The 20,772-nt window shown below is 38.7% G+C and overlaps 6 protein-coding genes across 6 annotated transcripts in view; all 6 read left to right on the top strand.

The window, feature by feature from the left end:
• The window catches only part of LOC122352544 (olfactory receptor 1496-like), a 33,960-nt gene extending 24,625 nt beyond the window's left edge, over window positions 1-9,335 (top strand). The window contains exon 2 of the mRNA XM_043249983.1: window positions 7,916-9,335. Coding sequence (XP_043105918.1) covers window positions 7,916-8,927 — 1,012 coding nt within the window. The 3' untranslated portion in view covers window positions 8,928-9,335. The remainder of the gene's footprint in view (window positions 1-7,915) is intronic.
• Window positions 1-15,412, top strand: part of LOC122352435 (olfactory receptor 1500-like) — a 40,047-nt gene extending 24,635 nt beyond the window's left edge. Inside the window, 2 exon segments of the mRNA XM_043249850.1 lie at window positions 12,852-13,855; window positions 15,396-15,412. Coding sequence (XP_043105785.1) covers window positions 12,874-13,855; window positions 15,396-15,412 — 999 coding nt within the window. The 5' untranslated portion in view covers window positions 12,852-12,873.
• Window positions 162-1,121, top strand: LOC122352549 (olfactory receptor 13C2-like). The gene has a single exon (XM_043249988.1). The coding sequence runs from the start codon at window positions 162-164 to the stop codon at window positions 1,119-1,121; it is 960 nt and encodes a 319-aa protein (XP_043105923.1).
• Window positions 2,868-3,910, top strand: LOC122352546 (olfactory receptor 19-like). The gene has a single exon (XM_043249984.1). It carries the CDS (start codon window positions 2,921-2,923, stop codon window positions 3,908-3,910), a length of 990 nt encoding a protein of 329 aa, XP_043105919.1. The 5' UTR covers window positions 2,868-2,920.
• A 25-nt stretch (window positions 15,413-15,437) lies between the features above and the next one.
• Window positions 15,438-16,433, top strand: LOC122353024 (olfactory receptor 1500-like). The gene has a single exon (XM_043250857.1). It carries the CDS (start codon window positions 15,438-15,440, stop codon window positions 16,431-16,433), a length of 996 nt encoding a protein of 331 aa, XP_043106792.1.
• A 1,987-nt stretch (window positions 16,434-18,420) lies between these two features.
• Window positions 18,421-19,445, top strand: LOC122353030 (olfactory receptor 1500-like). The gene has a single exon (XM_043250864.1). The coding sequence runs from the start codon at window positions 18,426-18,428 to the stop codon at window positions 19,443-19,445; it is 1,020 nt and encodes a 339-aa protein (XP_043106799.1). The 5' UTR covers window positions 18,421-18,425.
• The last annotated feature ends 1,327 nt before the right edge of the window (window positions 19,446-20,772 follow it).

The raw sequence follows: 20,772 nt of genomic DNA, 5'->3' as shown, positions 1-20,772 counted from the left end.
AAATGGATGTTTTAAGATGCATGTTAAATTATGATTGTGCTTTTAGAGCTTGAAATGCCTAATATTTTCATGTTATGTAAAGTTAAATCTTTTGTTACCATGTTTAATAACATACTTTTTTTTACCCAGACAGGATAGAGGATCAGTTAGGTGAAATCGCCATGAATCTTGATTTCACTGAAAACAGGAATATTTCCATCCCGTCTTATTTCTATATCAGTGGTTTTTCTGGTATACCTCACATAAGATACTATTATATATTCTTGTTTTTTGTCTATATTATTTCTTTACTTGGGAACTCCTGCCTCATGCTTGTCATTATTATAGACCGAAATCTTCACACTCCTAAATATATTGCTGTCTTTAATTTATCACTGACAGACATTTGTGAAAGCAGCGCTGTGATCCCTCAGCTACTGGACACGCTTTTGTTTGGGAATCAGTTGATCCCGTATGGATTGTGCTTGTGCAATATGTTCTCTGCCTTTGTATCTATTTCAACGCAGTCCTTAACTCTTGCTGTTCTGTCTTTTGACAGATTAGTAGCGATTTGTTTACCACTGAGGTATCATATGATTGTGACCCACAGATCAATGCTTGTTATAATTGGAATCACTTGGGCAGTGGTACTTCTTATGGTGACCACCTCTACAGTTTTTATCAGCAGGCTTTCTTTCTGCAGAGCTATTGTCATTATAAATAGTTTCTACTGTGATCACGGGCCTATATATCGTTCTGCCTGTAGCAACAATTTCCCAAGCTATGTGATAGCTGGTTTGTACCCGGTATTAATTCTTGGCTTTCCAGTAGCTTTTATTATCTTTTCATATACATGCATAGCTGTGACATTGTTCAGAATCACAACTCCACAAGACCGTCAGAGAGCAACAAAAACATGTACTGCTCATTTAATATTAGTAGCAATATTTTATGTGCCCATCACTTTTACATATGCTCTTAATTCCATTATAAACACGAACACAAGGATAATTAATCTTTCTCTGACCACTGCACTTCCTCCAATGCTTAACCCTATAATTTACACATTCAAGACAGAGGAGTTTATAATCTCTTTGAAAAGGCTTTTTAAAAGGAGAATCATATTCCCATTTCCAAAATAAACCGTTTTTTCTCTCATTTTAAAAAACATCATCCGATACTGTTGTCATTTGTATTGTTTTATCACTGTTGTGGAATAATTTATCCTTCAATTTTCTGCAGACTTCATAAACCCATAACAAATGCTAAAGCCAATACTGTGATGTATTATAAGAAAAAAAAAACACAATTGTTAAACTAATAAAACAAAGAGTGGTGAATTAACAGCATTCTAGCTTTAGTGTGTAAGTCTTGTGTTTCTTACTTAAAACACGTCCCTGCTCTTTTCCAATTGACCTCTTCAGGGAAGTAATAAAAAGGGCACTTTAGACCACCCTTTAAAAAGTGAGAATTAAAGTGTTTAGTTTTGTTCAGCTTTAGTCATAGTTATATTGTTTTATTTACTTACATTAATCAGAACTTGCAATTGTAAGTAAATGCATAGTGTTTTTCAACCCTGGTCCTGGGCGCCCCCCAAAACTGATTAGGGATTATGGAGGCACACAAAATATGCAGTGTTGGGGGGCACCCAGGACCACAGTTGAGAAACACTGGTATAGATAAAAAGGAATTGTAAATTAATAACATGCTACTCTGAATTGTAAAATACATTTGTGAATAAAAAACTGCCAAAAACTAATAGTTGTACACAAAATAGTAATACAAAATATATATTTATTTCATTCTGTAAATAAATATATTGCATTGAATATTTAAGAATGCTACTGTTTTTAATAATATGCAAAAAAAAAAAAAAAATTATTTTGAAACTAAAAGTAGAAGTAAACTGTTTTAAAGACTTGGTTCATTAACTGTTGAACCGGTATAGTTAACAGTAAATTGCTCTACAAACCTATGTTTAAGAAAACAATAATACATTTAAATAATCTCAAAACAAATAAAACTTTGCAATATTAAACTCATAAGCTAAAGTACCAATAAGCAACAACGGAAGCCTTGCACATCCAGAAAACACATAAGACCTTAGTTAAAAATATAGTGGATAGGCCTAAATTAGGTTTCAGTGACAACAGGAATATTATCAGTTAATGCACAATTAAAACATTTGTTTTGTTGTACTTTTGGGAAACACATAGTAATATAATGTAGCTCTAACAAATGTTTATAACTTCTCTTGTTCAACAGCTATGGCATTACAGGAAAATGTTGCACAGATCAAGTCCATTAGCTGAATTTATTTTTTGCGTATAAAAGGTTTTTTTTGCATATTCTTTCAAAAGGCTGTTGCCTCCATCCTCAATATCAGTGCATTTGTCTGCTTACATGTCATGTTCAGTTAAAACAGCCATTTGATAATGAAGTGAATGATTATTAGCTCTGGATTCATTCCTTTCTAGATGAGTTTCGAAAAGTCTATTCAAATCTTTCATTTAAAAATAACTGCCGTAAAAGGACATTATTTCTGTTTCTTTTTTTAAAAAAAATTAATGACTAGCCTTAGTTATTATGGAGCGACAAATTTAGGCTTCATTATCTCCTCTCTTTTGGTTAGTCCCAGTTCCGTGCTGTGCTGTGATTGGTCAGGTGACAAGTCCAGTGAGGCATGAAGTTTGAAGTAGTCGATCAATTGAGGTATATAGTTCAATATATAGCTGGTCAGGGAAAGTTTTTCAGTGCTGTCTGATTTATACACCAGACCCACTCTTTACCTTTCTGTGAGTATGAGTATTTAAAGATGCATGATAACATTAATGATTACTTAAATTTCTTCGTATTTCAAAATTTTTTCTTTGTCAACATATCTATCTTGTCTTGTGATTTCTTACCACAATAAGTAAACGCACCTTTCTGTCCAGACAGGATGAATAGAGGATCAGTGAATGAATTAACCATGAATCTTGATTTTACTGAAAACAGGAATATTTCTATTCCATCTTACTTCTACATCACTGGTTTATCCGGAATACCTCACATGAGATACTATTACATTTTTCTGTTCTTTGTCTATTTTATCTCCTTGCTTGGAAACTCCTGCCTCATGTTTGTTATCGTCATGGACAGAAATCTTCACACTCCTAAATACATCTCTGTCTTTAATTTATCACTGACAGACATTTGTGAAAGTACCGCTGTGATCCCTCAGCTACTGGATACATTTTTATTTGGGAATCAGTTGATACCTTATGGATTGTGCATGTCCAACATGTTCTCCAATATGTTGTTTTTTACAGTTCAATCACTAACTCTTGCTGTTCTCTCATATGACAGATTAGTTGCTATTTCATTACCATTAAGGTATCATATGATTGTGACCCACAGTTCAATGTTTTTTATGATAGGTGCTTCATGGACACTAGCACTGTTGCTAACAATGATTGGAGCTATTTTTATGAGCAGACTTTCCTTTTGCAAAGTTATTGTCACCGTTAACAGTTTCTACTGTGATCATGGGCCAATATATCGTTCAGCTTGTAACAATAATTTTCCAAGCTCTGTGATAGCCAGTTTGTTCCCAGCAATCATCCTTGGGTTTCCCGTAGCTTTTATTATCTTTTCATATACATGCATAGCTGTGACATTGTTCAGAATCACAACTCCACAAGACCGTAAAAGAGCCACAAAGACATGTACTTCTCATTTAATATTAGTGGCTATATTTTATGTGCCCATCACTTTTACATATGCTCTTTCTTCATTTATAAATGCTAACACAAGGATAATTAATCTCTCTCTGACCACTGTGCTTCCTCCAATGCTTAACCCTATAATCTACACATTCATGACAGAGGAGTTTATGGTGTCTGTGAAAAGACTTATTAAAACACGAATCACATTTCTCCAACTTAAATGACATTCATTTTCTGAATTTTATTTTACCTATATCTTCAGGATAGATAATGTTATTGTCAATATTACCTGTTATAAAGAGCAAAGAGAAGTCAAAACTATTAGGCAAAATTGTTGTTCACCAAGTAAATGCTTTTTAAGGCTATCTTTTTCTTCATTATATTTTACAATGTCAGCAACCTATGTTTAGGTGTGTTTACTCTTTATTGGTCCTCCTTTTAAAGTGGGTTTTGATATTTGTGTGGGTAATTATTATTATTTACAGTATATAGTATTATTATACATTTAAAGGTTACAATTTTATATTTTAATCAAATTACAATACTATTGTTAATTGACAAGCTTTATAGACTATATATAGACCATACAGTCCTTTAGATTCACCTTATACAACAACTGGAAGATGAGACCCTTCCTAGCTATTCTTCTCTGGACTGGACTTTTGTAACATTCTCTTGGCAGGCCTTCTCGCACGTACTATCCATGCATCAATGAGAGTGGTCTTCAGTGAGCTGTAGAAAGCCCGGTCACACCTCTTTTTTATCATTTTGCTCTTCAAACTTATGTGTCCTCAAGGACCTTGCGCTATGCAAGTGACTGGCACCTTGTGGTGCCATCCCAAAGAGCCACAAAATTAATTTCAAGGACCTTTTCCTACACTGTTTCCAGCTGGTGAAATAAAAATGTCTTTGAATAAAGGTGTCCGCTACATGATTAAATATAAATGGATGGAACTTTGAGCACCTATCTAGAGTCTGCTAGACCAAAGTAGGCATGAATTACTAACAGGGCTTGTAGGTCCAGTAGCCTATTGGTGGAGATGAGCGCAGTCAGGAGGGCCATTTTCATCCATCTTCACCTCTGAGAACCTTATATTTAGGTCATATTTCCTAAAGACCTGCTGCCCAAAGTATTGTAGTCTGCTGCTATTAGGACATGTAGTCCTGCTGCTGCCCATTCTGGTTAAGTAGAAAAAGTGCTGCAGTGAAAAAAATAGAAACGTAGGTTGTACAAATTTCTTTGTCAAATTGTTATTTTTATTTGTCTTGTCAAAATGCTAAATATTCAACCGTCCACACTCGACGAGAATATGATCTTAATAGTTTTTAATCTTATACAAAGGAGCAAATAACACTGCTACAGGCAGGCAGGAAAGAATATAACCACACTTAACTACGATGAAGACTGGACGATGTAACAGAAGCAAACAGGAACTATTATACAAAAGGTAAATTACATAATTAACAAGACACAGCTAAATACAATAAGATGAGTAACAGAAAGTAGGTCACATAGAGCACGTGGAACATGAAAACAGAAGGTGCGTCCTCGCACCGAAAACAGAAACAGGAAAATGGGAACAGGTTTCGGTGGAGGACGGGTCACCAGGAGGGGGTTGGCAAACAGAGTCCAGGGAAGAACAGATGGAAGGAGGAGCCTGGGAAGAGACAGGAGGAGTCTGGAGCACAAGGAGATCCAAGGGATCCAGAGCACAGCCCTGACAACCCACTGTGGAGCCGACGGAGGGAGGAGCCTTGGAGGATGAATGGCCATCGACTCCATGGGGCCGACTGATGGCGGCGGAGCAGGTGGTGGAAGAGCCAGAGATGGAGAGCCGAAGAGCCAGGGTGAAACCAAGAAACAGGAGGACCTAGGTGACACCGAAGGCACTAGCGACCGATGCGGAGACAGGGAACCAGAAGGATGCGGTGGAGCCAGAGCGACAGAGGACCTAGGGGGAGTGGGGGGATAGAGGTGGGATAGAGAAGCCTGAAAGAGCCGAAGGGATGAGGTGCAGCCGGAGGAGAGGAATCCCAAGGTGATGGATGGTCGACGACAGACCATGGCAGAGCCAGCTGGCAGATGGAGCCTGGTGGACTGGTGGGCCACGGTGGAGAGGAGGGAGCTAGGAGCCAAGAGGGAGCCGAGCCGATGGGTCTACTGGCCGAGGAGGAGTCCAGGACTCTGAGGCTGTATGATGAGGTGAGGGATCCTCCATCCACGATGGCGATGGTGACACTCAGACCTGAGCATCAGCACCAGATGATGAGCTGAGGGTAAGGTGAGAGAGCTGCAGGGAGACGTCGACGGCAGCTGGATAGGGTGGAAAAACTTTGTGAGCAGCCACTGGAGGGCGCGCAGGCTGTGCAGTTACTGGTGCAGGTGCTGACTACACGGGCACTGGCGGAGGTGCTGGAGGCACGGGTACTGGAGGCAGGGACTCAGGATGGCTGGATGGGACCAGCGGGGATTCAGGACAGCTAGTCGGAACCAGTGGGGATTCAGGACGGCTGGACAGGACCAGCGGGGATTCATAATACGGGGAAGGGTTAAAGTCCATTTCCAAGTCCCCATTCCAGCATATTGAATCCTCTTGAAGATCCAGCAGCCCCAGATTGATAATTAGCTCACTCTCAACCTTTGTGCAGTGGTCGGAGCTCCACTCTGTGCTCTCGCTGTTCTTGGCATTCTCCACCATGGCGTGCTCTCTTGCCGGCTCACGCACTTGGTCTGATACAATAGTCTCTGGTCTGGTGGTGCTCCACGGCTCTCTGGCAATGGCTCTGCAGTCGCAGCAGACTCTGTAACTCTGTCAGCGGTGGGCACTGGCTGTGGCTCCGCATCGTGGTGGGCTGGGCTCTGGATCGGGAGTGGGGCTGATGTCGCCCCCACTCGTTGTATGCAGCGATGCTCTCTAGAGGACCATTCCCGTACAGCTTAGCTTGCGAGGAGATGTTCAGTCCACGGAAGTAAATCGTGCACAGAAAGCTGTCCATGTACCGGGGGTTGTTGGCGAGAAACAAAAAGTCATCCGTGTGGTCCTCAAGAGAGCGATCACCCTGCTCCAGCATGAGGACATTAGGACAAAAATAAAACAAAAGGGGAAAACACGCCGCTTCTTCGGTCTGGTCTTCTGTCACCGTGTGGTTCAGGAAGAAGGAGGACTCGATGAGAATATAATCCTAATAGTTTTTAATCTTATACAAAGGAGCAAATAGCACTGCTGCAGGCAGGCAGGCAGGCAAAACAGAACGAATATAAACACAATTAACAGCAAACAGGAACTATTATACACAAAGTAAATGACATAATTAACAAGACACATCTGAAGACAATAAGACGATTAACAGAAAGTAGGTCACATAGAGCACCTAGAACATGAAAACAACAACAGAAGAGTCAAAAAATGTGACATTCGGGAACAGGATATTGCTCGCTTCCTGGTTGGGTCCCATGGGTCCCACAGAAGAGATGTGTGAATGTCCACTTAAACCTTCAGGTTGAAAGACAATCATTTTAAAATCCTAATCCAACACAAAATAATGGACCAGCATATAATTTCATGATAATAAAATACCCATAGCTTTTGTATGCATTGATGCCAAAAGTTTCTCTTTGACCACAATAAATTAAATGATACTTTTGGATTTTCTTTGGATTTGTGGGAGTGAGAACAGCTTTAACCTATGAATGCTATACAGTGTCATGAGTTTTATGCAGTTTACAATTCTTGGTAAAATCGTGGTTTGTTAGAAGGGGAACTATTGCTAATACTAAGGAACTGATGATCCAGGTCATCAAAATTAGCTAGTTTTCTATATCAGTGTATAGGCTTTGTAAAGAGTCCAAACATGTAACATTTTTAGACATGCATAGATTGTGTAGATTTATACCTGACCTCTCAGCTTCAAGTCTATAGCGTAGGGAGAAGCGTTGATGCATGAATTAAAGTCCCAAGATAAAGAGAATGATCTTATATAAATATGCCTGTTGACTGGTAAAATAATGTCATTCTGGCAGCTTTGGAGAAGGTAGAGTTAGAGTATAAATCATATGATTCCTCTGTTTTTTGCTAACAATTTCACTGAAATTACTGTAAACAATTTTATTATTAATGTCATAGAACATCTAAGTATTTTTATTTAATAGTTTAACTAGAAACTATATTTATGCTTTGTATATTCTGTTAATTTGTGTGTTTGTATAACAGTTTTTATTTTTATCACAGCAAGACAACAGGAATCATGAGCTCCATGCAGTCAGACTCCTCTGCAAATGTGACCTTTATTCGTCCTGCAACATTTTTTATCAGTGACTTTTCAAATATCCCACATGCAAAATACTACTATGTGTTCCTGTCTTTAGTGTATGTTGTGACTGTTTTAGGAAATTCATTTATCATGTGTATCATTTATTTGGCCCGCAGACTCCACACAGCCAAATACATTGCTGTTTTTCATCTGGCTTTTTCTGATCTGTGTGGAAGCTCAGCTTTGATTCCAAAAATCATAGACATGTTTTTATTTGAGCACCAGGACATTTCTTATGACGCGTGCATGGCTAATATGTTTTTTGTATACCATTTCATGAATCTGCAGTCTTTGACACTTCTTGCTTTGGCTTATGACAGATTGGTAGCTATTTGTTTTCCTCTGCGGTATCATGCCATTGTAACCAAACCAGCCATGTTTCTGATCATAGGAGCGATGTGGATTTTGTCTGTGACATTTTTTTCTGTACTTGTAGGTTTGGTGAATAGACTCTCTTTTTGTAGGTCTAATGTACTTAATAGCTACTTTTGTGATTACGCCCAGATCTGTAGACTAGCCTGTAATGATAATTCTATAAATGTTTTGATAGCTAATATTTCCTATGGTCTTCTGATTTGCACACCACTCATACTGATCATCATTACATATTTCTGCATTTCTCTGGCTTTGCTTAAGATTGCTCATGGTGCTGACAGAATGAAGGCCATAAAAACCTGTACTTCACATCTCATATTGGTGGCAATTTTTTATCTCCCAGTTTTAAGCAATATCATTGCATCTGTAACAACACCTTTGCATTTAAATACTCAGATAATTAACAATTCCCTGACACAGGCAATACCACCTATGCTGAATCCCATCATATACACTCTAAAGACAGAGGAGGTCATGCAATCCATAAAAGACCTGTACAAACGGAGCAGGGTGAACATAACGAGAGAAAGGAAGATGAAATGCAGTAGAATTTAATATAATTACAGGTTTAATTACATGTCTTCTGATCAATGTGTGAAGGAAAAATAATATGAGGTACATTTTGCCTACCACAAAATTGCTGTTAATTGACTGCCTGAATGAAACTCTTATGTTTTTATGTGTGAATTTGCGAATTAAACAGACCAAATATGTTTAAAATCTTTGGGCATAAATTAGAAATGCTGATTTGGGATTTATTTCTGCTTTGATATTATTTATTATAAAAATGTTCAAATAATTTCAGTCAAGTCTTAATAATAAAGCTTTGAAACTATGGACATTTTCATTCAGTGATTTAATAAGTCAATTAAAAGAACAAATATATTACTTGACTCTTAATATAAGAATAATTTTTTTTAAAAAGATCTGCATCTTATTTGTTGTGCATATTAACACACATCTTCACACTCCTGAATATATTAATGACTTAAATGAATTATTAACCGCCATTTGCTCTGCTGATTGTGACCTTCACAGATAGTTTGTGAATTAATTCATATGATTATATTCATATGTAATTTATAAAAAATTCTGAGTTTTGAGTTGTTGCACTCCCGATTCTTCTTTTTTTTTGCATCCTGACCCTTAACCTAAAAGCCTCTCAACAAAACACATAACAAACCGTTAAAGCAATCTGGAGCCCTATAATATTCTGTATGGGCGGAAAAGAATGAAAGTTACTACATGGTCTCATGGCATAAACATAGAGTGCACTTTTTAGCAAGACGCAAAAAATACATACCAACAGGTACATATCACTGCAGTTCCCAAAAGAAATTAAGGTATCACTTTAATTTCATGGTCCTCTTGACACATTCTGTTGACTATAAGTAACGATTGACCTACATATCTGTGAAGTCTCACCAGGTTGTGAGTAGAGTATAAGTAGAGTAGTAAAATTATGGTTCGAAAAAGTTGCCATGTACTTGCAAAGTTACTAATAGTCAGTAAAATTTCCGTTTTACTCCTTATAAAACACAATGTACTCGTCACATCGTAAAAAGAATGGCATCTATGCTAATATTAGTCTGTTTCTTTCTCATTCTGTTTCTCAGCTTATACACAGATCAGATGGTGGATCAGCACCCAGGGATAGCGTTCATCTGAGGATAGAACACACACATATAAGTCCTTTACACAATCTGACATAGCTGCATTTAAAATTGAACTGGAAATTAAGTGCTGGGCGTCTAGCCAGAGGAGAACTGGCCCCAACTGAGCTAGTTTTTTTTCCCCAAGATTTTTTTCTCTCCATTCTGTATAGATGGGTTGGTTCCTTACCGCTGTCTCGTCTGGCTTGCTTAGTTGGGGACACTTAATTTTTAGCTATTACCGTCGATTTGATTACAGAGACCGTCTCTGCATTTAATAACTAATTGTTCAATCTTGTCATTATAACATCCCTATCACTACTTGATACTGTTCAATGCTTTGATACAATCTATATTGTTAAAAGCGCTATGTAAATAAAGGTGATTGATTAATTTTATTGTGGGACTCCCAACAGTCAGAGTTTGCAAATATTAAATAGACAGTCTGCTAATACTCTAATGAGAGTTGTTGATATGTAGGTGTAAAGTTACTTATTGTCAACAGAACACTCAAAAGGACCATCAAAATACAGTGTTACCAAAATTGACACTATTGTCACATCTCTGGACTCCTTTTGTTATGGTCTTTGTCTCGTGCCATGTGCTCCCTGTGCCCTGCCTTCCCTCCGTGTTAATTATATCATTGTCTTCAGCTGCGTCTTGTTAATTTACCCTGTGTACTTAAGTCCTGTGTTTTCAGTTCCGTTTGTCCGATCTCGTCTTTATTTTCGTGTGGTTTTGTTGTATCTGCCTGCCTGCCTGCCTGCCTGCCTGCCTGCCTGAATATCGTTTATTTAACCTAAGTGGATTAAAGCCTTTTTGTTTTCAATTATATTCGTTGTATGCTCTCGTGCTTACCACACGCGTGACAGAAGATCGGACCGTACAAAAGTACAAGTAAAAATAGTATAGCGGCGTTTATTTTCTTTTATTTTGAAAATGTTTTCGCCCTATCGAGACCCGAATTTCCTAATCCTCCTGCTGGAGCAGGGGGATTGCTCTCTCGAGGAATATACCGAGCTATTCCTCCAAAAGCCAACGACTCCCGTTACCCGGACAGCTTACTGTGCGAAATCTACTTCCGCGGACTTAACATCTCCAGTCAGGCGCAGCTGTCCGGGAGCGGTCCTTGAGAGAGCATCGCCGCTTACGTCGAGTGGGTGCTGGTGTCCTGCAATTCGTCAAGGACTGTTGCGCTGGAGGACAACGACACCAGCCCCACTCAGGATCCAGAGCCCAGCCCATCCCTTCACCGCATGGTCGAGCCCCAGCCTGAGCCCACCGCTGACACGGGGGCAGAGTCGAGCGCGCCCACGGACCCATCGCCAGAGAGAGCGACAAAGCCGTGGAGTGTCACAGGACCCGAGCCGAGTACGTCAGACCAGGTGTGCGAGCCGGCAACAGAGCTCACCACGGTGGAGACAGCCGACTGCAAGGAGAGCGTGGAGTGGAGCTCTGCCCACTGCACATCGGCTGAAGGTGAGCTGATTCCCCAACTGGGGCTGCTGGATTCCCAAGAACTCCCTCCAGTGCCCGCGCCACGTGCGCTCCCTCCAGGGCCCGCGCCTCGTGCGCTTTCAGTTTTCCCTCCCACCCTGGTCATACGGCACTGATGGATCCCAGCAGCCCCTGCGCTCACCCTCAGCTCACCATCTGGAGCTCGCCACGGGTCTGCTGGTCTCCATCGCCGTCGAGGGTGAAGGATCCCTTGCCTCGCCGTCCTGCCTCCGAGTCCCAGACTCCTCCTCGGCTCGTAGACCCGTCGGCTCCCCCTGGGCTCCTAGCTCCCTCCTCTCCACCGTGGTCCGTCAGTCCACCAGCTCCACAAGGCTCCATCGTCCCTCTGGCTCCACCTTGGTCTGTCGTCGACCATCCGTCGCCTCGGGATTCCTCTCCTCCGGCTTCACCTCGTCCCTCCATCCCACCGGCTCAGTCAGTTCTTTTTGAAACTGCGGTGAAACATGCAGTATGGTATGTGAAAACTGTGTTGCACAAAAAGTGGAGCTGGGGATGGAGGAGGGTGAATAAACTGCTGAATAATACTGAATAGACTAATAATACTTATAGGGATGCTGTGATAGGTTTCATATTCCCATAATTCCTGCAAGCTTGACTCACATGACCTGTCAGAACTACTACTACTCTTCATTTGTATAGATACAGTTAATTACTTATAGTGTTTTAATTCTTTACACAATCAAAAATATCTACATGATACTGTGTAACTACAAAGTTATTGTTGCTGTTCAATAAAAAAAATCCTACCCCAACATACTTATATGCTTTCATGACAATACATTTTTCTTTGACAGCATAGCCTACTGGCTATCTCACAATAAAGAAAAGTGCTTTTGGCATGATTGGGTGCTATTTGTGGAAATGTGGACTAGTGATAATATTAGAGCAATGCTCTTAAACAGACTAATCAAAATTAGTTTTTTTTTTTTTTTTTTTTTAATTTCCTATAATGGCAGAGTCCAGAGATTTTGCCATGTTTATGCATGCTCCTGCTTCCTCAACTCTATAGGGAGAAGGGTTGATCCATGAACTAAAGTCCCAAGCTCATGACCTAATATAAATATGTCTGATGATTGGTACAGTAGCACAATATTATTGTGGCAGCTTTGGAAAAGGTAGAGTATAATCCATGTGTTCCAGTGTTTCTCTCTCTAATTTACAGCAATTTCTCTAAAAATATTATTTGTTTAATATTACTGGTAAAGAACATCTAAGACTTTTGTATTTATTAATCTTTGTGACTGAAAATGAAATCCTTGTAGGATTATTCTGTTATTTTGTGTGCTTTAATAACAGCTCTTTATCACAGGTGAAACAGATAAACAGGAATCATGAGCTCCATGCAGTCAGACTCCTCTGCAAATGCAACCTTTGTTCGTCCTGCTACATTTTATGTCAGTGACTTTTCTAATATCCCACATGCAAAATACTACTATGTGTTCCTGTCTTTAGTGTATGTTGTGACTGTTTTAGGAAATTCATTTATCATGTGTATAATTTATTTGGCCCGCAGACTCCACACAGCCAAATATATTGCCGTTTTTCATCTGTCCCTTTCTGATCTGTGTGGAAGCTCAGCTTTGATTCCAAAAATCATAGACATGTTTTTATTTGATCACCAAGACATTTCTTATGAAGCGTGTTTAACAAATATGTTTTTTGTGTATCATTTCATGAATCTGCAGTCTCTGACACTTCTTGTTTTGGCTTATGACAGATTGGTAGCTATTTGTTTTCCTCTGCGGTATCATGCCATTGTTACCAAACCAGCCATGTTTCTGATCATAGGGGTGATGTGGATTGTGTCTGTCACATTTTTTTCTGTACTTGTAGGTTTAGTGAATAGAATCTCTTTTTGTAGGTCTAATGTACTTAATAGTTATTTTTGTGATTATGTCCCAATTTGTGGACTAGCATGTAATGATATTTCCATAAATATCTTGATGGGTAAAATTTCTTATGGTCTCCTGATTTGCACACCACTGATATTGATAATCATCTCATATCTCTGCATTTCTCTGGCTTTGCTTAAGATTGCTCATGGAGCTGACTGAATTAAAGCCATAAAAACCTGCACTTCACATCTTATGTTGGTGGCAATTTTTTATCTCCCAATTTTATGCAATGTCCTTGCTTCTGTAACAACACCTTTGCATCCAAATGTCCAGATAATTAACAATTCCCTGGCACAGACGTTACCACCTATGTTGAATCCCATCATATACACTCTGAAGACAGAGGAGGTCATGCAATCCATAAAAGACCTGTACAAACGCAGCAGGGTGAACACTAGAGAGAGAAAAATTAAATGCAGTAGAATAAAATAAACACAATTACATTTTTATTCTCATGTCTTCTGATCAATGTATTATTGTTGTTGACTTTTATTACCTACTTGTAAGAAACTCTTTGACTGCAGATATTTGATTATAGTTGTTTCTTCAGATGTGATCTTTTTTTTTTATTAAAAACAGTGTACTATATATTTACGTCAAGAGCCCAAAATAAAGCTTTCCAAATATTTCACATTTCTCTCAGCTCTTTACGTTTTACAAGTTACTTGAACATTTACATTTGCCGTCAATATAACAAATATTTAAACTGCTTCTGCATAATTACTGTTATCCTTATCAACAGACATCTTGAATGAAGCATTAGCTGACATATGTTTGATTTCAGGTAATTCTCAGGCAGTTTGTGAATTTTATACTGACTTCGGGAATGTAAATTTTTTCTTGGGCCCCCAACTCATGCATTCCAGGGATATGCTTATTTGAGTGAATGTCATATAACATCTTTATACATCTAAGAACACACACAGTAACCAATGTAAAACAGTATTTTAGTACTGCACTAAAAATGACATGTAAAAACTCTACTAGGAATTCCATTATAAACCTCATGTCTGTGTGATGGCACTACTCACATGGTTTTAAATGGCTTAGTCTGCTTTTCCTGAGCCCATAACTTATATTTGACTGTGGGGGATTGAGGGAACCCCCACTCAGCCTCACAACCTTTACAAAGTGAACATGTGCAGAGGCTCCTTAGTTAGGGCCACATTAGGGTTGCATTTCATTAAAACATGTGGCACTATTTTATGACATTTTAGTAAGAAGTAGGAGCAGGAATAAGTTGGGGTTTTTTTGGGCTAGAGCTCAAGTTTAATTGGAAAAATCAAACCTGTTTAATCCTTTAATAATGTTATTACTAGTCATGTCACAATAAAGATGCTAAAAGGTCTCTTGGTATGACACAGATCTTGGATTTGAGACATTATTGAGTGCCCTCTGGTGAGAGTAGGTGTTACACAATATTACACACTTACACAATAAGCTTGCTAAAGTTGGTGATTTGTGGACACATGGACTATTTCTAATATTAACTGGAGCACTGCTCATAAACCAACTCATCCAAACATATTTCTCTGGTTATGTGTCTGTATCAATGTATTGTCTGTGTAAAACATTCAAAGCTTACATGTTCTATTCTATAACTGCAGAGTCCAGAGATTTTGTTATGGTGTCATATGCATGTCCCTGCTTCTTCAAATCTACAGGGAGATGGGTTGATCCATGAACTAAAGTAAGTCGTGATTTAATATAAATATGTCTGGTCATTAGTAGTATAATGTCATTCTGGCAGCTTTGGAGAAGGTAAAATATAAATCATGCATTTTCTCATTTTCTTTCTAACGTTTTTACTGCAACTATTGTAAAAATATTATTAGTTTTAATGTAATTTAATTATTTTAATGTAAAAGAGCATGTAAGACTTTTTATTTATTGACCTTTGTTATTGGAATTGAAATGAGTGTAGGAATATTCAGTTATTTTGTGTCTTTGTATGACAGTTCTTAATCACAGGTGAAACAAAAGATAACAGGTACTGTGTCATGAGCTCCATGCAGTCAGACTCCTCTGCAAATGCAACCTTTGTTCGTCCTGCTACATTTTATGTCAGTGACTTTTCTAATATCCCACATGCAAAATACTACTATGTGTTCCTGTCTTTAGTATATGTTGTGACTGTTCTGGGTAATTCATTTATCATGTGTATCATTTATTTGGCCCGCAGACTCCACACAGCCAAATACATTGCTGTTTTTCATCTGTCCCTTTCTGATCTGTGTGGAAGCTCAGCTTTGATTCCAAAAATCATAGACATGTTTTTATTTGATCACCAAGACATTTCTTATGAAGCGTGTTTAACAAATATGTTTTTTGTATATCATTTCATGAATCTGCAGTCTTTGACACTTCTTGTTTTGGCTTATGACAGATTGGTAGCTATTTGTTTTCCTCTGCGGTATCATGCCATTGTAACCAAACCAGCCATGTTTCTGATCATAGGGGTGATGTGGATTGTGTCTGTGACTTTTTTTTCTGTACTTGTAAGTTTTGTGAATAGAATGTCTTTTTGTAGGTCTAATGTACTTAATAGTTATTTTTGTGATTATGCCCCAATCTGTGGACTAGCTTGTAATGATATTTCCATAAATATTATGATGGGTAACATTTCTTATGGTCTCCTGATTTGCACACCACTGATATTGATAATCATCTCATATCTCTGCATTTCTCTGGCATTGCTTAAGATTGCTCATGGAGCTGACCGAATTAAAGCCATAAAAACCTGCACTTCACATCTCATGTTGGTGACAATTTTTTATCTCCCAATTTTATGCAATGTCCTTGCTTCTGTAACAACACCTTTGCATCCAAATGTCCAGATAATTAACAATTCCCTGGCACAGACGTTACCACCTATGTTGAATCCCATCATATACACTCTGAAGACAGAGGAGGTCATGCAATCCATAAAAGACCTGTACAAACGGAGCAGGGTGAACACAACGAGAGAAAGGAAGATGAAATGTAGTATAAAGTGAAAATAATTACAGGTTTAGCTTCATGTCTTCTGATCAGTGTGTTGTTGACTTTCATTACCTGCTTAAAAGAAATTCTTTGACTACAGATGTTTAATTAGTATTTTCTTTAGCTGTGATCTGTGACGTTCTCTGGACTTTGTTATTGTTTTTGTCGTGTGCCATGTGTTCCGTTTGACCTACTTTTAGTTAATTGTCTCAGCGTTTACACCTGTGTCTTGTTTATTAAGTAATTCCGTAAAGTATTTAAGTCCTGTGTTTTCAGTTCCGTTTGTCCGATCTCCTCTTTATTTGCGTGTGATTTTGTCGTATCTGCCTGCCTGCTTGCCTGTAACTGTATCGTTTATTTTCATCTCTGATCAATCTTCATCTTCAACTCTTTATTTTCATTTATGCTAGTTGTGTGCTCTCGTGCTTACCACACCTGTGACATGATCATTCAACAAATATCTTATGTAACAGATTACTTTTATACGGTATAAAGGTGTCGTAGTAGCAATGGTATTAGAAATAGGCAAAATACTGTAGATATAGTAAAATTGTTTTGCTATTGCTTCTTTTTTTCTAAACAGTGTACATTTAAACAATTTAGGTCCAGAGCCAAAATAAAAAATAAAGCTTTTAAAAGTCACATTCTGTTTCAGTGGTTTAAGTTTAGCAAGTCAATTAAAAGAACATTTATATTTGCTGTCAGTATAACAAATATTTATAAAATGCTTCTGCATCGTTACTTTTATCCTCATCAACAGACATCTTGAATTAATCATTAGCTGGCATATGTTTGAATTTGGGTGACTGTGAACCTCAGTTTGAGACAGTTTGAGAATTTTTTACAGGCTTCCATGGTATCAGTTTTTACTTCCAGATCATGTCATGCATGCAAATGCTTTTGTGAACTAATGCCATATAACAATGTTCTGCAAATATAAACCCGCACAGTGAACAACACAAGACAGCAAGACAATATTTTAGTATAGCAACAACTAATCCATGAGCAGGTTTAAAAAAAAATATGTAAATGCTCTACAATAAATTCCATTAAAAGATATGATCTGTATATGGTGCATTAAGAAAGTCCTCTTGTGATGGTACTGCTCAAGAAATGCACAGCCCAAGCTGTCAACAAAAGACATATTTATTTAAAACTTCAGAGATGCTCACATGGTTTAATATAGGTTAGCCCAGCCTTATCTCAATGCAGTTTGTGCATATTTTACGAGGTGGCTTGTACAATTTGTTTTTGATAAAATCAAACATATTTTGCGAGTTACCAATTTGTATGAATCTGTACGAATGACCTACACCTAACCCTTCACTGGGGTTTAGACAAATCGCACAAAAGCCTGCTTTATACATTTTATACAATTCATATTTAGCATTAAGGCCCATCCTAAAAGCGATGGAATCTCCACTCAGCTTCACAAATAATCATGTGCATATGCACCTTAGTTTACATGTGACAAGTAAAGGACTGCAATAATGTTGCCTGAAAGTTTTTATGAAATATTTGTTGTTGAATGTTACAATTAGTTTTGGGTCACAATAAATGAAAACATTTAACACTATGTTATGACATTTTAGTAAAAAAGTGTAAACAGTCAATGAAACTTAAAAAAAACGTAAAACTTGCAGCGTATCACATGCTTGTACTGATCTACTCCATCCCCTTCTTGCTCTATAGGGAGCTATATAAATACTGCTACATCAAGATTAAGAGAATGACCTAATAAGGTCTGATGGTTGGTACAATAATTGCACTGTGCCATCTTTGGAAAAGGTAATGTATAAACCATGTTTATTTTCTTTCTCTTATCCTTTTACAGCAATAGCTTATTTTATTACTTTACTATCATTGTAATTTGCTTTCACAATTGCAAATACCTAATGCACTGTGAATGGAAATAAAATTATTTTTTTTAATATTCTCTGTAATTGAGTGTATTTCTACAATAGTTCTTCATCACAAGTGACACAAAAAGTCAGACAACAGTCATCATGAGCTCCATGCAGTCAAACTCCTCTGCAAATGTGACCTTTGTCCGTCCTGCTACATTTTTTATTAACGGTTTGTTTAATATCCCACATGTGAAATATTACTATGTTTTCTTGTCTTTAGTGTATGTTGTGACTGTTCTGGGTAATTTGTTTATCATGTGTATCATTTATTTGGCCCGCAGACTACACATAGCCAAATATATTGCTGTTTTTCATCTAGCTCTTTCTGATCTGTGTCAAAGCTCAGTTTTGATTCCAAAAGTCATGGACATATTTTTATTTGAGCACCAGGAAATGTCTTATGAAGCGTGTTTAACAGATATTTTTTTTGTATATCATTTCATGAATCTGCAGTCTTTGACACTTCTTGCTTTGGCTTTTGACAGACTGGTTGCTATTTGTTTTCCACTACGGTATCATGCCATTGTAACCAAACCAGCCATGTTTCTGTTCATAGGGGTGATGTGGATTGTGTCTGTGACTTTTTTTTCTGTACTTGTAAGTTTTGTGACTAGAATGTCTTTTTGTAGATCTAATGTAATTGATAGTTACTTTTGTGACTATGGCCTTATTTATAGACTTGCTTGTAATGATAATTCTATAAATATTTTATTGGCACACATGAGTTTTGGTCTCCTCATGTGCACACCACTCATACTGATCATCATCACATATTTCTGCATTGCTTTGGCTCTGGTGAACATTGCTCACGGAGCTGACCGGATCAAAGCCATGAAAACTTGCACCTCTCATCTCATATTGGTGGCAATTGGATATCTCCCACTTATGAGCATTAGTATAGCATCTTTAACAACACCTTTCCATTCAAACACCAGGTTAATAAACAATTCCCTGACACAGCTAATACCACCTATGCTGAATCCCATCATATACACTTTAAAGACAGAGGAGGTCATGCAATCCGTAAAAGACCTGTACAAACGCAGCAGGGTGAACACAACGAGAGAAAGAAGAATGAAATGGAGTGGGAGAAATTCAAAACATAATTTCCAGGTTTAATCTTGGCTTTTATGAGCCGTGATCAATGATTCAAGTGTCTGTACTGATTTGACTGATATGTATATTTGATTTGATTTGCCAAATATGTGTAAATCTTCTGGGCTGAAACCTATTAATGCTATTTCTTGATTTCTTCTTATATTTAAAACAATATACATATAATTACAATAAAGATTCTAAATAATACAGATTCAACAGATTACTTGTTTTAGCATGCACAAAGTTTAAGTGGATCAGTAATATATTCATATTGTCACGTTCTCTGGACTCTTTGTTTATTGTTTTCATCTTGTGCCATGTGCTCCCTGTGCCCTGCCTTCCCTCTGTGTTGATTTGTATTATTGTCTGCAGCTGTGTCGTATTAATTTAGTCAATTACCACGTGTATTTAAGTCCTGTGTTTTCAGTTCTGTTTGTCCGAGCGTCGAGGTCCTTACCGAATGTCTTCACCTGTGTTTATCCTGCCTGTTCGACCTGCCTGCCTGCCTGCCTGCCTGTCTGTATATCCTTTATTTTGCCATTTTGGAATTAAACCCTTTTATTTTCATTTAATCTTGTTGTGTGCTCTCGTGCTTACCACACAATCGTGACAGAACGCTCGGACCTACAAAGTGTAAATAGCGGCGTATTTTCCCCCTTATTTTTTCTTGTTTTGTTTGCCATGTTTGCCCAGTTTAAAGATCCAAACTTCCTCCTCCGCCTGCTGGAGCAGGGGGATTGCTCTCTCGAGGACTATACAGAACTATTCCTCGAACTGGCCAACGACTCCCGCTACCCGGACTGCTCTCTGCTCGAAATCTATTTCCGCGGACTTAACACCTCCAGCCAAGCGCAGCTGTCCGGGAGCGGTCCTCGAGAGAGCCTCCTCGCATCATCGTCGAGTGGGTGCTGGTGTCCTGCAAATCTACAATGATGGTTGCGCCTGAGGACAACGACACCAGCCCCACTCCAGATCCAGAGCCTAGCTCAGCCCTTCACCGCATGGTCGAGCCCCAGCCTGAGCCCACCGCTGACACGGGGGCGGAGTCAGCGCGACCACGGACCCATCGCCAGAGAGAGCGACAGAGCCGTGGAGCGTAACAGGACCCGAGCCGTGATATCGTCAGACCAGGTGCGCGAGCCAGCAACGGAGCTCCCGCGGTGGAGACAGCCGACTGCGAGGAGAAGCGCGGAGGAGCTCCGCCCACTACACATCGGCTGAGGATGAGCTGATCATCCACCTGGGGCAGCTGGATCTGCAAAGGAGCTGGATGATGTAGACTTGGACTTGGACTTAGACTGGGCACCTCCCTGTATCCTGAGTTCCTGTTCCCGTTCAGCTACCCAGT

The sequence above is a fragment of the Puntigrus tetrazona genome, chromosome 10 (assembly GCF_018831695.1).
Source record: "Puntigrus tetrazona isolate hp1 chromosome 10, ASM1883169v1, whole genome shotgun sequence".
NCBI lineage: Eukaryota > Metazoa > Chordata > Actinopteri > Cypriniformes > Cyprinidae > Puntigrus > Puntigrus tetrazona.
The sequence above is the reverse complement of the archived record's forward strand: the minus strand, read 5'-3'. Positions and strand labels throughout refer to the sequence as shown.